The sequence below is a fragment of the Coregonus clupeaformis genome, chromosome 14 (genome assembly GCF_020615455.1).
Source record: "Coregonus clupeaformis isolate EN_2021a chromosome 14, ASM2061545v1, whole genome shotgun sequence".
Classification (NCBI taxonomy): domain Eukaryota; kingdom Metazoa; phylum Chordata; class Actinopteri; order Salmoniformes; family Salmonidae; genus Coregonus; species Coregonus clupeaformis.
The window spans coordinates 39160192-39177231 of NC_059205.1; the positions used below are offsets into that span (position 1 = coordinate 39160192).

A 17040-nucleotide genomic window follows, 5' to 3' on the forward strand; every position below is an offset into this window, starting at 1 on the left:
TTCCCCACATTCAAGACCCCCCAAATACTACAGAGAATCCTTATGAGTCCTCTTGTAGGGGACTCCTGTCTCGGCTGTCATAGATATGACATACTATTACATACAGTGTACGTGGAGAAACGGGAGGAGAAGTCAGCTGTTGGCTAGTGTTTCTGAATGCAGATACAGGCTCTATTGCCTGAACGGGTGAAAGCAGGTGTCTTGATGCCTTTTCCCACAGCAGATGGCCCTGAAGGCGACTTGGCACCGATGTGAGAGTTGTGGTGTTAAAAAATGTGAATAAGATTATCATAAATCATATTATGGAATATAGTCTGTGGCTTTAAATGACTGTATCCCTTCCATCCAGATTTGCGAAGGTCGTGATCTGGGCAGAGGCCCAACACTGTCACTCCATTCATATTTGTGCTGTGGTTTTGAATTCAGTTGAAATAAAAGAAAGCATTCATAATACTTAACAGAGCCCAGGAATCGTGTCTTACACACATACGGCAGTATATCAAGATATCAAGATGTTTTACAAATCCTTAGCATTAGAAATGTGTGGTAGACACTCTTGTATTGTCAATTATCTTTGGTGTCCCCTTTTTCTTTCTCTGACTTAAAGGAGAGCTCCCTTTTGTCCCACTCCTCAACAAATCTGTCCCTAGTTTAGGTGGCTGTCCATCATGTTTAATTGGTTTATCCTACACTGGGGTCAGAGGAGGAAACGGATCCAGCTTCATGCGAGGCATTCCTCGGATGTGTGAAGTTCTTAGGAGTCAGAGGGATTCCTCACTGCTAGCTAGGCCCTCACTGTCCTCGCTTCACTCCCTTCACTCCCTTCACTCACCCTCAATCCCGCCCTGGCCCTGGTGTACACCCCCTCCCCCTCTTACCTCTGCAAAGCATTCTGGGTGTCCTTGACCCGGCCGCCCAGGATCAGCTCCTCCTGCCAGTGCATGAACTTTTTGGAGAAGCCGTGGCAACCGCCTTGGAGCCGCCCAGCGATGTCAGGACTCTGTGGAGGGAGACAGACAGACAGGCAGGGCCAACAGTTAGCTTATTTAACAACCAGGAACATCGGGCTCACAAAAATACCTTCCTCTTTAAAAGAGAGGGAGAGTGGTTGTGGAAGGAGATAGAGAGTTACAGAGAGAGGGAGAGATGGAATGGAGAGAGGGGTAATGTGGCGCTAGCCTACCTCTCTCAGGTCCTTGTTGGGGGCGCTGATGGGGCACTCGAGGTCGTTGGGGTCCAGGCAGGGGCGGTTCATGTAAGCGTGGCCCACCTGGGCCTTGTCCAACATCTCCCTGAAGCCCTCCAGACTGGTGAACTGGCTGAGCTCCTCCATCAGCTTCAGAGGGTCCAGGTTCATCCACTGGATGTCAGGCATCCCCCTGTAAAGGAACACAGCAACATACAGGCTCAAAGGGAGTCGCAGGGCACAGTAGAGAGATGCCATGGCCATAGCAATCTGCGTCACTGCATGTCTTTATTTACAGTCCTATCCAGTGCAGTTCAGCTGTGCTCTTTCTGCAGAACCTTCTGCACCTTCCTTTACCTTTCCTCCTCCAGCTGCACCCATGCCACCGTTCCTACACCTCCCCACTTCCCTGCCTTCCTGTATGCCATCGGCTGGTTCTGGTCTTGCCCTGCCTCTGCCGGACTCTCCCTGGTGGCGAGGAGCTGCAGATGCTGCATTTATAAAGTAGCGTTTATTATCCTGTTACACGGGGCCACAATGCAGAGGGAAAGGCACGGCGGCAGGCTGCTCGCTCCTATTTCTTAACTTTGTGCATCGAGTCATAACAATTACCTCTGGCTCGCAGACATCTTGATAAGGCTGCAGTAGAGCAGTGAGAGTGCTGGCTGGCTGGTGGCACTGGCTGGCTGATGGGTGAGCTGAGCAGGGAGGCGAGCAGGGAGCCTGTCTGCTGGGAGGCCGGACTGATTGCCTGCCTGCCTCTCACGCTGTTTAGTGGTGTGATGTTCACAGAGCCTTTCAAAAGGCCTAATCCTGAGGCTTTTCGCTGCTGCTGCTTTTGGGTCCTCCTCCCATGCAAAATTTATAATTTGCTCCAAAGAGTAGGCAATTATGTGGCCTGAGGGATAATGCTTTGGTGTCAGTTGACAGCTTTGGCTGTACCAAGTCAACTTTGTACAGTGCGCTAACTCAGTGGCTCCCACCAGTACAAGGAGAGTACTTGTCAAGAGCAAGCACCCTCTGCTTTACAAGATTGCCCTTGTGACATCTATATCATACCACATTACCCATAATACACCAGATAACCAGAAATGGCCTTGGCTGTATAGGTCGTAATGTAGCAAGGTGCTTTTGATGATCATCAAAATCTTTTTGACTTTGTCCTGTGTTAACATTGTACCATTTATTCTATACAATAATCTAAAGATGCCTCATGGCAAATATATAACCCATTTGGTCGATTTTATGTTCTAATTTGACATTCTCACACCTCCAAAAAATCCAATAATGAAACTATCTTTAAAAAAAAAATCTACACAAAATCTAAAACTACAAGTCATAAAATAATGGTGTACCAATCATATAAAAAGTTTAAAAAAATATATATATATATATACATATAGAAACTTCGAGGCCATTTACTTTAGTTGGGAGAGAGGCAGAGAAAGGAATCCATGGCCATAGCAATCCCTAAAGTGTCCTAACTCTGGGCCCAACCTCACTCCAATGATTCATGAAGAGAGTGGCTTCAAATAAAGCTGCTAGTCTCCCATTCCCACATACCAAGCGCCTTTGCTCCTGCTTGCAAAGAGAGGCTCCTTTATCTGCTATTTTTTGCTTGAGTGAACCGGCCTAGGCCTTTTGTTTTTCCATAGATTGCTGCTCTTTGTTCTCGCAAGTTTTTTTTCTCTCTCTCCCTCTTTTTGCATTAAACTCGGCTGAACTGAAGCGGAAGCTTGAGGGGACATTATCCTCAGTGGCCAGGCCACCCCCAGCTCTCTTCAGAGCAGCAAAAAGAAACAGCAAATAAATAACAACAAAGACATTTTTAAGAACATATTTCAACACTATGTGATTTAGGGGAATACTTGTGGATCTGAGAGAGAGAGAGAGAGAGAGAGAGAGAGAGAGAGAGAGAGAGAGAGAGAGAGAGAGAGAGAGAGAGAGAGAGAGAGAGAGAGAGAGAGAGAGAGAGAGAGAGAGAGAGAGAGAGAGAGAGAGAGAGAGAGAGAGAGAGAGAGAGAGAGAGAGAGAGAGAGAGAGAGAGAGAGAGAGAGAGAGAGAGAGAGAGAGAGAGAGAGAGAGAGAGAGAGAGAGAGAGAGAGAGAGAGAGAGAGAGAGAGAGAGAGAGAGAGAGAGAGAGAGAGAGAGAGAGAGAGAGAGAGAGAGAGAGAGAGAGAGAGAGAGAGAGAGAGAGAGAGAGAGAGAGAGAGAGAGAGAGAGAGAGAGAGAGAGAGAGAGAGAGAGAGAGAGAGAGAGAGAGAGAGAGAGAGAGAGAGAGAGAGAGAGAGAGAGAGAGAGAGAGAGAGAGAGAGAGAGAGAGAGAGAGAGAGAGAGAGAGAGAGAGAGAGAGAGAGAGAGAGAGAGAGAGAGAGAGAGAGAGAGAGAGAGAGAGAGAGGGAGAGAGAGAGAGAGAGAGAGAGGGGGGGGGGAGAGGAGAGAGAGAGAGAGAGGGGGGAGGAGGGGGGGGGGGGGGGAGAGAGAGAGAGAGAGAGAGAGAGAGAGAGAGGAGGGAGAGAGAGAGAGAGAGAGAGAGAGAGAGAGAGAGAGAGAGAGAGAGAGAGGAGAGAGAGAGAGAGAGAGAGAGAGAGAGAGAGAGAGAGAGAGAGAGAGAGAGAGACCTGCTGGGTGAAAACAGGAGAAACTGTTTGTTGCTCAATGTGCAGGCATGTGGCTGCAGAAAACTAGTTTCAAAACCAGCCTCTCAAATTGAACTATTGGTTTTACTTCAATTTATAATCAATCTGTTTGATACGCATAAAGTCGTTTTTTTGTTGTAATTTAAATATCAATTTAGAGAGAGAATATGCAAGGAATATAAGGTATATGGTAATAAGCATCTTAAAATAACCAAACGCCACTGTTAATTTATTGTACACTCTTTGGGGACCAAGACTTGAATAATGCACTTTTTATTTGTTGGACAACTTACAGCTCGGAGCCCAGGCGATTACCATGAGAATGCACAGTGTTACTCGTTGCTGACAAAGCTGAGCCCCCCTCCAGGGCCCCCTCACTGATGGACACTCACTCGTAAACTGAAAGAATGCTTACCATTGTCTGACCCAAAGGCTCCCCTGCCCCCCTTTACCAACCCACCCAGTAGCAGCCATCTCCTCCCTCTCCCTGTCCCCTTTCCATGAGGGCCTTCCCCTGATCGGCTGGGGGACTGTGTGTGTGTGTGTGTGCGCGTGCGTGTGTGAGGGGGTTAGCCCCCTCACAGCTACGACGACAGGAGAAGCATAGGTGACGACTGAAGTAGGCCTCTTCCTAACAACAGGTCTAACCAGCTCTTTAGTCAAAGCTTGATGTTAGGTTATTACCGCCACCACCGTAGGTTATTACTGCCGCCACTGTATTGGATCCAAACTAAAGCCTCTTGTTATGAAGAGTGTGGGAGAACCAGGAGGTCAATTGAGATTTTGTAGCCAAGTCACATTCCCTGGCCCCTGCCAAACCCAATGTATGAATAAGGTGAAAGGGGCCAAGCTAGCTGGGCATGAGCCCTAACGTAACTCTAATACTGGGATTCAAGATAGCTGACTCGTGTAAACACTAAAACACATTCTGTATTTCCAAGCATTATGGAAGAAAATAATTTGCATCATTTGAAGAACAACTATTATGAAACTTACGGTAAGTATGCTGACCCCCCCTGGAGCTTTGCACCTTCCCAGAAACAGTCCAGTGGGGTAACAATCATACAGGGGAACAGCTTGTCAATCATCTGCAAACCATGGATACATTCATCAGTTATTATGCAAACTATCAAGAGTACATAATAATACACAACCAAAAACATACATGGTAATAGTAATGGACACAAAATGACAGGCAGGGATATTTCCTTTCAAAAAATATCAACTTACCCTTTCAATCATGACATTTTCTATGATAGGGACACCAGATTTGTAGCAGATTTTATTGAGATCCCATGATCTGAGGAGAGAAGACATACAGAACGTTAGATATATGTGACCCCAGACAACCTCTTTTCTTTAGCTGTAACGTAATCCCCAGTGATCCCATGGGTCTACTTACTTTCCAAACAGAGACACCTGGACCTTGCTGGCTGAGAGTGCTGCCTCCAGGTGAAGCAGCAAAGCATCCTGGGTCAGAATGTTGGTCCCTTCCTGTTTGGGGGTTTGTATGAGCATCTGCGACGTGAACACAGACTCCTCTCCCTGCTTCTCCTTGGTGTAGTGCAGCTCCCGACTCACTCGGCTACCGGCTAGAAGAGAGAAGAAGAGAGAAGAAGAGAGATGAAGAGAGATGGAGAGAGAAGAAGAGAGATGGAGAGAGAAGAAGAGAGATGGAAAGAGAAGAAGAGAGATGGAGAGGGGGGATTGGGTTAAAGACTAATCTCATCTCGCACGTATATATAAGAGCTATCGGGTTATTTATGTTCATTGCGCTGCGATGTGGCAAGACAACTGACCCTCATTACCACTGCAGAGGAAGCATGACGCAAGTTGAAACGTCAATCAACAGACAGAGTGAAGAACAGAAAGGTCCACAGATTGTACAGATCTGGGGACTTTGGGGATAAATCAAAATATTTAAAGATTCACAGTTTAATTTAATAGCAACCAGGGTAGTGGAAGAAAGTCACAAATTAGGCTGTTTCTAATTTTCACATTTCTGTCCACCCCTCCTCCCGACTCCCCGAGACGTAGATTCTAAATAGCTGTGTAGTTCAAACCAGAGTCCTTGGCATGGGTCCAAGGGATACAGAGACCACAGCAGAGAGAGAGAGAGAGGGGTGGAGAGATGGAGAGAGAGGGACGGGGAGAAATCTGCTGAATATGACTATGCACAGCTCATATTATTATCACACTAGTGCAACAAGCATTGCAGACACACACAAACAAGTTCAGAGTTGGATCCCTGCATTGAAATGAGTGTGGCGTGAGTGTGGCGTGAGTGTAGTGCACGCAGCACATACACACGAACACAGATCGGCCAACGCCCTTGCCAATGTTGGTTTTGAAGGCACTTCAGACACAAAACGTCTAGCCAAGAGAAATGAGTCAAAGCTTCTTATTGGCTCCCTCTGTGAAACAGATGTGTCCTGTTAGGGAAATCCTCCTCACTGTGCCCAAAACCCAAACCCCATCACTAACACGGCACGACACAGAATGGCAGCACCACCATCCCCAGTTTCACAGTCTGTTTCACCTGGGGCTTGAATGTGTAAGAAACTGACAACAGCCAGAAACACAGCCTCTAGACTCGACAGACGGTTTCAGTAAAGTTACGAAGGCACGATATGCCATCCATTCTTTACAGCAAACTTCAACCATACCTGAACTAACCCATCAGACAAGGAGAGGGAGAAACTAGGAGAGAGAAAGAACAAAAGGTGGTGGCAGGGTTGGATGGGAGAGAACAACGAGGCAGAAATGCTGTTGATGTGGTATGCAGAGCTGGGATGAAAGCATCAAAGCCCTGAGAGGAAACTCTGGAGTCCAGCCCCCTAATTACCAGAGGCTGCCCTGAAAAGAGTGAGCAGGGTATCTGTGGCCATGCCAAGGGCACATGAAACACACCGCTCTGCATCAGAGTGGGCCCGTCTGTCCCTCCGTGTTCCACTACATGACAATCCCGCAGAGGCTGGCTCTCGCTGTGGCCACCTCGCCTCTCCGCTTCTCTCCCTCCACTTCTCTCCCCCTCTCCCTCTCTCTCGCTCTGCTTCTCTCCCCTCACTCTCTTCCACTCTTTCCCTCGCTCTTCCCTCTCCCTCTCCTCACACCACCTCCCCCAATCCTGAGCCAGCTCCTCTAATTGAGGGAGAAGAAAAAACGAACTATCCTCTCCCCGGCTCTCGAAGTGTAAGATCAAGTTAGGTAGCTTAGTGGGTAAGAGCGTTGTGCCAGTAACCGAAAGGTCGCTGGTTCTAATCCCCGAGCCGACTAGGTGAAAAATCTGTCGATGTGCCCTTAAGCAAGGCACTTAACCCTAATTGCTCCTGTAAGTCGCTCTGGATAAGAGCGTCTGCTAAATGACTAAAATGTAAATGTAAAATGTAAGTTATAACTGGCTTGGAAACACATCACAATCTTTCATGGCTTTCTTCTAGCCTTCATAGCCTACTTGTGAATTCATAAAAGAAGGTAAGATAATGTAATTTGTGATAATGCAGAATGTGCCTATGCACCAAATAATCAAAAGCAAAGTGCTTTATGTTTGTGAAGCCATTACTTTTGAAGTCAGCCTTTGTGCCACTCATGAACAAACTGTCCTATCCAATGAACAACAACCTGAAACACCCAGGTTACATACACACTAGTACGTGTTAACTTGTTTTCGAACTCTGATTAAAATCAAACCACGCTTAAGAATCTTGTTTCACTTGAGACATTGTGCTCATATTTAATGCATTGGGGCATCTACAGGAACTGAGTTTCAATCTTTGGGCCTGTAATTATAGGGCTCCTGAAGTAAATTATAGCTATTTGTGTCTCGTTCCGCCCATCTGGACCACCCAGCTAGAACCCCGGTTGGGGCCCCGGCACCGACACTCAGTCACTGCTCTGCTCTGTGAGAGAGAGCTCAACCACTCACCAGATGAAGGCTGCACTAGCTCTGCTCCTCTCTCTGCTCTGATCCACTCAGCCTGCAACCAGCAGCCGTTAAAGAGACAGGCGCCCAGATACTTCTCACAAAGCAGTCAGAAAAGTTATAAAGAAGGGTCTGGATTTGGGGGCCTTTGAAAACCTGCGAAAACCCATGTGAAGGGTTAGCATTAGGCCAAAATAACTTTTAATTAAGAGACAGTTGTCAAGCCCTAAGACATGTAGTTATCAGTGTCCTTCAACAATCCCATATTGGATGGGGAAATAAGATAACAGTAAATAATTTCAACATAACATGGTAGAAGAGAACAGGGAATTCATACTTCTTCACAAAGCCACTCCAGTCAAGATGCTGCGCTCCAAGCAAAGCACCTCCATTTGTTCTCCCTCTGTTCCATTTTTCACTTCAACCCCCGGAGGTGACACCCCCTTTACAGACCAATTAATCCCCAATTATGGTCCATCTCATCTTCCAAGCATATGCAGGGATACTATCCATCAATCAAACGTGTTTATATAATAGACATTGTGGAGCGAGGACTGCCTACCATAGCCATTCCTATGCTAAAGCTAAAGCTAATCTCCATCCAGATGGGGTTCTCACTTCTTCCCAGAAGAAGGCTGGGGGCTGGGGCTGGAGTTGGGGCTGGAGTTGGGGCTGGAGTTGGGGCTGGAGTTGGGGCTGGGGCTGGAGTTGGGGCTGGGGCTGGAGTTGGGGCTGGGGGTTGGGGCTGGGGCTGGCCAGAGACAGACAGACAATGGTAGCAGGTTTCAGGGAGAAGGCCTCCCACCCAGAGTCCGGACCTAGGGCCAGGCAGGCCTATCAGGCTGGTGTGTGTGTGTGCTCCCCTATCAGTGGGCAGTATGGAAAGTGGCATGTAATTAACCAAGGAGATGAAGCCCCCTGCTCCTTGGTGTCAGACCACTGATGGACCCTGTCAGCTCCAATCTTCCTCATGTCCAGCCCCACCCAGCCTAGCCCCACAGACCTCACAGGAGACACCCGTACCATACTGTACTGTATCAATGTATATCCTCTCCATGTCTGTCTGTATGTTATGTTGTCTGCTTATACTTCTGCACAGGTTTAGTGATTGTAAACAGTTGCCATCAAACTCAAAAAGTGTTGGTCACAGGCAGCACAATGTATCCAATCAAATGTGGAAGAAGTCCCACACAAGAAGCCTAGCTACTTCTCCAGCTTGGCTCAGAGACTTTTAGGCGCCATCACAAAAACCCAATTATTAACCGAGTTAACAATTAGGATTGAGCCCGCAACAACACCATTCACATGCTAGCTCTAGGTCCAATTCCAGTCTCCATTAGCGGAGACCACCTTCAAAGTGTTGTGGGCCAGATTAGCTGGATTAGGAGGCCACTGAAAGGACCCATGCTGCTTTGGAGGAAGTCCCACAAGGAAGAGACATGCTGGAAGAGACATGCTTTACCTGCTTCATCCGCCAAAGAAATAAAACAAAGAATATATGGTGTTGTACTGTAGCACAGATTAGACCTTCTAGTATACAAAATCACAAATGTACGAACTCAAATGCACACATAGCCTTGCCACTCATCCCTCACTTAGATACACTCACATAGAAACTAGACTTCCCTGGACTGGTTCTGTTTAGGAACTGTCAGTCCGTCATCTTGCCCATTCCCCGCTCTTTGTTATCCATAAAAAAATAAAAAAAAGTATGCACTATAAAACAAGAGGGATATATTTGGCCCTGGCTGGCAGAGAGCGAAACACGTCTTTATTGAAATCAAGCTTTAGTTCTACTGCCATTATCTATAGCCATCCTTTAACAAGTTCAGCAGCACCTCCCCATCTCAGTCCAATGTGTTACTTAGCAGATAGAGAGGCTCCTAATTCAGAGCGAACCCAGCCAGGGCAGCAGAGATTGAATGCAGGCTTTTGTCACTACCATCCTGAATTTCTTTCAGAAGTTTCCCAACAAACAGGAAAAAATAAAGAGGGAACTTTCACAACAAAAGCAAATGGACCAAGACTTTTTCCCAGCAAATAAAACAATGCGGGCGTGGGGGGTTTGGCTTTCTACCTTACCTATAGAAATACTGTCTCTGTGTGTGTGTGTGTGTATGTGTGTGTGTATGTGTGTGTGTATGTGTGTGTGTGGGGGGGGTTGAATTGGACAGGGTGGTAAAAGGAGAGGACACTTTGAGGTAAAAAAAAAAAAGTGAGAGGATGAGAAATGATTGAGAGGAAGAACTGTAAAAATACCATTGAAAGTAAAAGGCAAAAAGAATCAGCTTCAGTTACAATCTATTCAGATCTTGATACTTCTGTCAGCATTGACATACATTTCCACTGGTGTTGGCATTTAGGCACTTTCCATTTCCATATGTATAGCCTTGCCTGTACTAATTATGCTAATCATCCCTAGTGTTGGCTGCTGCGAAAAATAGTCACATTAGGCACTCCACTGGCTGCTAATGCATTAGGCACTCCACTGGCTGCTAATGCATTAGGCACTCCACTGGCTGCTAATGCATTAGGCACTCCACTGGCTGCTAATGCATTAGGCACTCCACTGGCTGCTAATGCATTAGGCACTCCACTGGCTGCTAATGCATTAGGCACTCCACTGGCTGCTAATGCATTAGGCACTCCACTGGCTGCTAATGCATTAGGCACTCCACTGGCTGCTAATGCATTAGGCACTCCACTGGCTGCTAATGCATTAGGCACTACACTGGCTGCTAATGCATTAGGCACTCCACTGGCTGCTAATGCATTAGGCACTCCACTGGCTGCTAATGCATTAGGCACTCCACTGGCTGCTAATGCAGCTTAATGTGTGGTTGAAACATACATTCATCCCATGGTGAAAGGCAAAAATGTCCCAAATTGCTGGTCTCATTCAGCCTAGAAATACATTTATTGAGCCCAATGACCATTTCTCCCCCCCTCCACCAAGTCCCCCCCCACCCCCCACACACACACCAAGTACAAAGAAAATGTTTTTCTTCATTCTTCTTTTTCCAGAGGGGGCAAAAGGAGAAGAAAATGGGCAAACTCTACCCAAAAAGGTGACTGGTGTCACTTTATTTAAAGTTGACCAAGGAGAACAATCTCTTTTGGCAGGATATAAGAATCTGTCCAAGTGAATGAAATAGAGATTATACAGGAGATGTGTGAGACGGCTTCCAGGAGGTCTGTAACAGAGATAGGCCTTCAGCACTCCCAAAAATGGACACCAGTGTCTGCAATGACTTTCAAGCAACATCAAATACAGGACGCTAAACAGGTCTACAGTTACATATAGTGCTGAAATGTAATGTACAATTATAAATGTAAAAAAGCCAAGTACAAATAAACACTACATAACTTGAAAAGATACACAGCTATGAGTCACTGCTTTAATACTGTAAATATCCAAAAAGGATATAACTTAGAAGCACTGTATATTATAATTCTGTCCACAGTGGATGGTTAATGGCGACTTCAATAATGGAGGGAGCTGGTGAGGTTTTGTATTCAGCTCATGTGTCTGTTCCTTGAGGAGAGCAGGAGGACTGCAGAGTGGTGGGAGGTGTGGGGGGAACGAATGAAGGGAGGGAGAGGGTTGGGGGGGTTGAAATAAACATTTTCAACTGACCCAGGTTGACTCTGGCCTTGTATATTCTCTCTACTGGTGAGGTCTGAGGCTCAGCAGTTGGAGTTTATTTATTTAGCTGGGGCACTGTGGCTTGCCATTCACCTCCAATAATGCCTCATAGAGCTTTCTCTTGTAGCAGGCCCTGAACTGGAAGACTGTGTATTTTCTGATGAATTATAGCATTTACCTTGCATTTTTGTTTAGATAACTGTTCCAAACACTGAAACGTCCACATGTTCCCCTCGTGCTGCTAGGGCTCTGGAAGGTACCTACTGTTCGCCATGTGGAGTAGGTCATTCATGCTCTCTGTATATGTTACTTTCCCCACTTCTACACAGTCTCTTTCTAAAACACATATCCCAAGTCACTTTGCAATATTTGCACAGCTTGTCTGTGTGTACATGTCTGTCAAGATCACCAAAACTGTGTCAAGAAGGATGGGTTTAGTTAATGTGGGCTACAAGTACATACTTGTACATTACATGTAAACATTTATTTTCCACTCTAAATGCTCTATTCCAAAATGTTTGCTGCTCTTTGGTGGTATATTTTACCCACTACAAAATATCCAACCTTTTGGGTAATCTACTGTTGCCATAGTAATAACACACTATAGCTAAACTTATATTACTTCCAGAAAAAACTACTCCCTACCCAGCGAATATACTTTTTCTTCTAAGTCCTGCTTGAACTGGTGAGAGAAATGTGTCCTGAGAGAGAAGCCATACTGTTGTTTTTAGGGAATGGGAAAGTGTATACCCCTAAAACCTTCACCCCTAATGCTCCCCACCCCCAACCTCATCTCCCTACACTTCACTTTATTATCCCCCTTTTCTTCCTCCAGACAATACACGCTAGGTCACATTCTCCCCAGGTCCCACCTATGACTGCTAGGCCCCTTTCCTGTGTTGTTGCTTGCTCTTCATTGCATCTGCAGTAGCAAAAAATGTCCAAAAGAAAACAACATATGACTAACAAAAAAAGGTTCCTTAGCTGAATTGAGTGTGTTTTATTAGTCTGCAGTGGAAGTAGTCTGTCCACCTAGAGACAGAGCCGTTTAGGCTTGTATCTGTCACAACCCCATATGAACACCTTAACTACCACACCTTTCCTCAGATTGAAGCAACCTTCTCCCATATGTTTCTGACTAGAATCAACTACTGGTTTATCTACCACCAATAGTCTATCAACATTCAGAACAGACAAACTAGTCCCAGCTAAGGCTGTAGTGACAGTGTAGAGCATGGTTTGCATTATTAGGGTCAGAAAATATATTATCTCCAAAACACTATTTTCTACTGTCCTATGGCCCAAGTGTTAGCACATTATCCTGGGATAGGTTAGGGTTGGGTAGAATGAGGTAGGCCAGGTAGGGTAGGCTAAGGTAAGGTAGGTGGGAGGAAACAATTCACAAGAGCCTGGTGGTCTGACTTCACAAGCAGCAGGACATCTACACTAGCTCGGTGGCAAACATCACATTTGGGTGGGGGTTGAGTTGGGGACAAATATGGCCTGAGGATATATGACGGGGAGCATATGCTCTCAGGCACTCACAGCTGGCCAAGTGTGAGTCCATGAAGCCTAGTATCAACACCCTCATCTCTCATATGTGGTCAGAATACACCTCTGCATGTGTTGACAAGAAGACCCTATAGACGTACGTTCTGTATTGAGAAAATATTAAGCCTTCTACACTTGCTATTTTGAAAGTTTGAGTCCCAACTGTAAGCTGTTGAATAAAATAGTTGTTAACATGCATGTCTTCAAAATAAAAAGATACTGCTATGACTACTACTAACAAAAAATACTGTTCTCTGGACACTCATCTTTTCTTAGAGAGCAATGAACTTCTCTGTCCTATTAGGAAATATTTCCTCCCTTTTGTGAAAGAGTCTGTGTGTGTGTGTGTGTGTGTATGTGTGTGAGAAGAACTAACCTCTCCTTGTTACCAAACCACTTACTCTTCATTCAACTCTGAGCAGCTTTGTCAATGGGCTATTGGGGGAAACAACACAGGCAGAAACTTTAGAAACATGGGTACTGCCTCTTAAAGGAACAGCGTTCCTTTTCAGCATTTGGGCATTTCACTCTTGGAATGATTCCATGATTAGGCATAACAAACCCTATGGCTACATCTAACAACCTCCTTTCAGAAGACCAACGGTTAGCTTATTTAATGTGTATGAAATACACACCAGTACATTACCAAAATACTATGATCATGACAAATTACACTGCGATAATTTCATATCTTGTTTGTGAGTCAGACTCAGACAACTCAACTACAATCTGACAAGTAAATCTGAACATCTTTGGCTTCACCAATCTGACAAAAACTCAAACACAGTGTGTCAGACCACAGGCATTTCATTGACAACAACTGAGTAGCCCCCTTCCCAGCCAAAGTTTTGGGAAGGAATAAAATACCCAGATACTGAAAGATACAACCTTCAGGGAGTGTTTATACTTCAACTGCTGTGACTCTTTATAGAATGTGCAAAACAGGTGGGCAAACTTCAGTTGTATTAACATATTTTTGTAGGAAAGGGGGTGCCTTTATTGTTGAATGGAATCCAAGAATAGTTAAGGACCACACAGGGAGCTAGGGGGAGGGTCAGCGCCTCAAAGATGGCTAACGATTCACACAGCCCATCTGCTCTTGGGATCAGGAGTGCGGCAAAAGCCTAGGGGGCTTAAAAGGAATTTGGCAGTGTGAAAACCAAATAAAGCTGCCCGAATACGCACAGATAACCCAGCCTGCGCACAGAAAGGATGTCAAATAAAAAATGGAACATGGAACCACCATGGCAAACAACACAAGGCTGATGAGAACTCCTTGTTCAATAAAGTTGGAATTTCTTTAACCATTCTCCATTCCCAATGCGAAGCAACTTTGGCATCAGCAAACAACACACACAAAAGTGCAGAGCTTACAAAATATCACCACATTCAATAAATAAATAAATAAATTACTAAGAAAAAACAAAACATTATTTTTATTTATCACCCAATCATGAATAACAACTTTAGAGCATTGTCTCCAAAAAAAAAAAACTGCCATCTCAACTGCTGATCGACAAATCAGTCAGACAGCACCCATACAGTTTCCTGTGCCCCCTCCAGCAGTTTAGATGGCAAAATGTCTACAACAAATTCATTTGGGAAAAAAAAAGACCCTTCTCCCCTTCCCAGACAACCCCCCAAACCATACCCTCAAACTGAAACGCCGGACTCACCTTCCACCCATAGTTGCTCCATCCCAGACAACCCCCCAAACCATACCCCGAAACTGAAACGCTGGACTCACCTTCCACCCATAGTTGCTCAATGTCCGTCTCAATGGCAGCGACCCGCAAACCCACAGACAAGGCACCGAACACAAGCAGTCCAATGAAAAGGACTTTTCCACAATGTCGCTGGATGTGACAGCCCAAAGAAAATAGAAGAGCCTGGAACCGCGCCCGAACCCACAACGGGGCTTTCTGACCCACAGCCTTCCCCTAAAGAGACAGGAGGAACATGGAGGGAGAGAAGTGTTATTACATTGTTATTACACATTAACAACAACACATAGCAACACATGAAATGTATGGCTATGGCATAGACAAGTACAAGTATTCACTAATGGAAGACTACATTGTATCTAACTGTAAGATTTAAAAAACTGTCAATACAGTGGTCTTTCTAGTATTACTAAGACTCAACTACAAGGGCAGAGAATGCTATGCTAATAAGATAGCCAATTTGAGTATGACTTTCATTGTGATAGTGTGGCATACTTAAGGGCATGTTCAACATTACAGTATCTACTGTATTAGTCAGCTACGTGATATCTTCATGTCAGTTGTCCTGTAAGCAAATCATATCTATGTGAAATACATCACCTATAGCTAATGTCAGATCTAGAGACCATGTGAATATCAGAATTTAACCAGCCAGAACCCTAATTGATAGTAGGTCATTGAGGGCCCAACATTAAAAAGGGTAAAGCAATGGCCAGTCTTTGGAATGGAATTGGCCCTCACAGTTGGCATAAGCGAGGTCAGGGTGCCACTCATCACTAGAGGCATGGGGGTTTGCTATGGAATCAAAACCCATGACTTCACAATTATGGTTACATGGTTTGGATTTAACAAAAACAAACAGCATAGTTGTCAAATGGGATATCAAGTAATCTATGCTGTTCTGGTGTAGCCTAGTACACATGAATTATACACTATTAACAACTAGGATTAAATAAGCATCTACTAGGGGCTATCTATTTGACAACACATTTTTTTCATGCTCAGCCAGCTGCCCCTAACAACCTCCTGGTAAAACATATTAAACCTAATGCTGTTGGCCACTAATGCAACTCCTAGTTTTAAATGGAAGTTGAAAGATTACAAGATTGCACATATTTGAGTCAGGAGTGATGTAGACTATACCATAATTTCCTTTATAGGCTACATACCTTCTTCCAGGCTATGCAAGGATTTGACAATAAGCAGTTCCTATACCAAAAATCCCTACTCCTATAACTTAAAATTCAAACACTGTCTGAAGACCTTCTACTATACCCATTCAAACTTTACAAACAATGTCACTAGTCTAGTAGAGACACTGGACAGATGTTTTGGTTTCACTTAGGAGTTTTGACACATTTCCAAGCGTTCATGCAGTCCAGTGAGGCTTTGTCAGATAAAACTTAATCAGTGAATTCCTCTGTAAAACCCACTGCATTTTCAAACAAACTAGCCTAAAACGGGGACCCTGAGTCTAACTTCTTACAAATAGCGTTTAACAGATCCCACACACTCAGAAATAACTAGTGGGACTTCTGTTGCTTCTACAAATGAATGGAGAAAGTTATTCTCATTCATAGTGGGATCGGGGCTGTTTAAAATCAGTGCGTGCCAGTGATTCGTAAATGTTACAATGTAACACCGAAATATCACTAGAGTGTAATCCCTCACCGCGGCATATCACATTGAATGACATTTTGACATAAAACTCCCTCAATTGATATTCCTCCATTCGAGTAGTAGTAGTAACATCAACGTTTCCGCAAAAGTACCAGAACATAACACTCATTCACAGAGACGATGAATGAAACAGTAAGCATATTCCATCGAAAGCATTTCATCACCTTAGAAATCTGTTTTAATGCGAAAGCAGCGTGGCAGTAACTGGGTCTCCGGAGAACATCTGAGTTTACTGGCGGCGGAGAACGCATATAACTTGGGGGTAAATCTCCAAAAACACCGGCCCCTGGGACTCTGGGATCCGAGGCCATAGTCCAAACAAGAAAACGAAGCACAGAGCAAAGCAAGAGAGAAACAGTGCGAGTTCAGCAAAAGCGGCAATAATCCAAGATAGAATACTAGCGCATCCACCGGGTAAAAGTTTGGATAATATATTCTAGTCTTTCCTTGAGCCAAAGTCTTGCAACTCCATCCCAACATTATGTGCCCAAATCCCTATAGATCCTTCAGTCTTCATCCGTCCTAATAGCTTATAAAACAACGTTTCGAAGTAGGAAAGTCTCGATCAGATCTCTAAGTCTGCCTCTGATCCCGTAGCAGTAACATTTGGAGAAGTTAGCCCCTCTGCAAATCCTGAAAAGGGTGGTTTGATGGAAAAGTGCTCTGGTTCTCATTGGCCAAGGAAGAGGCAA

The 17040-nt window shown here is 44.9% G+C and overlaps 1 protein-coding gene across 1 annotated transcript in view; it reads right to left on the reverse strand.

Annotated features, from left to right (window-relative positions):
• Nucleotides 1–17040, reverse strand: part of LOC121580918 (protein patched homolog 1) — a 30653-nt gene extending 13613 nt beyond the window's left edge. Inside the window, exons 1-7 of the mRNA XM_041896113.2 lie at nucleotides 16513–17040; nucleotides 14692–14884; nucleotides 5228–5417; nucleotides 5056–5125; nucleotides 4822–4913; nucleotides 1184–1379; nucleotides 879–1000 (exon numbers count right to left, since the gene is read on the reverse strand). Coding sequence (XP_041752047.1) covers nucleotides 879–1000; nucleotides 1184–1379; nucleotides 4822–4913; nucleotides 5056–5125; nucleotides 5228–5417; nucleotides 14692–14884; nucleotides 16513–16659 — 1010 coding nt within the window. The 5' untranslated portion in view covers nucleotides 16660–17040. The remainder of the gene's footprint in view (nucleotides 1–878; nucleotides 1001–1183; nucleotides 1380–4821; nucleotides 4914–5055; nucleotides 5126–5227; nucleotides 5418–14691; nucleotides 14885–16512) is intronic.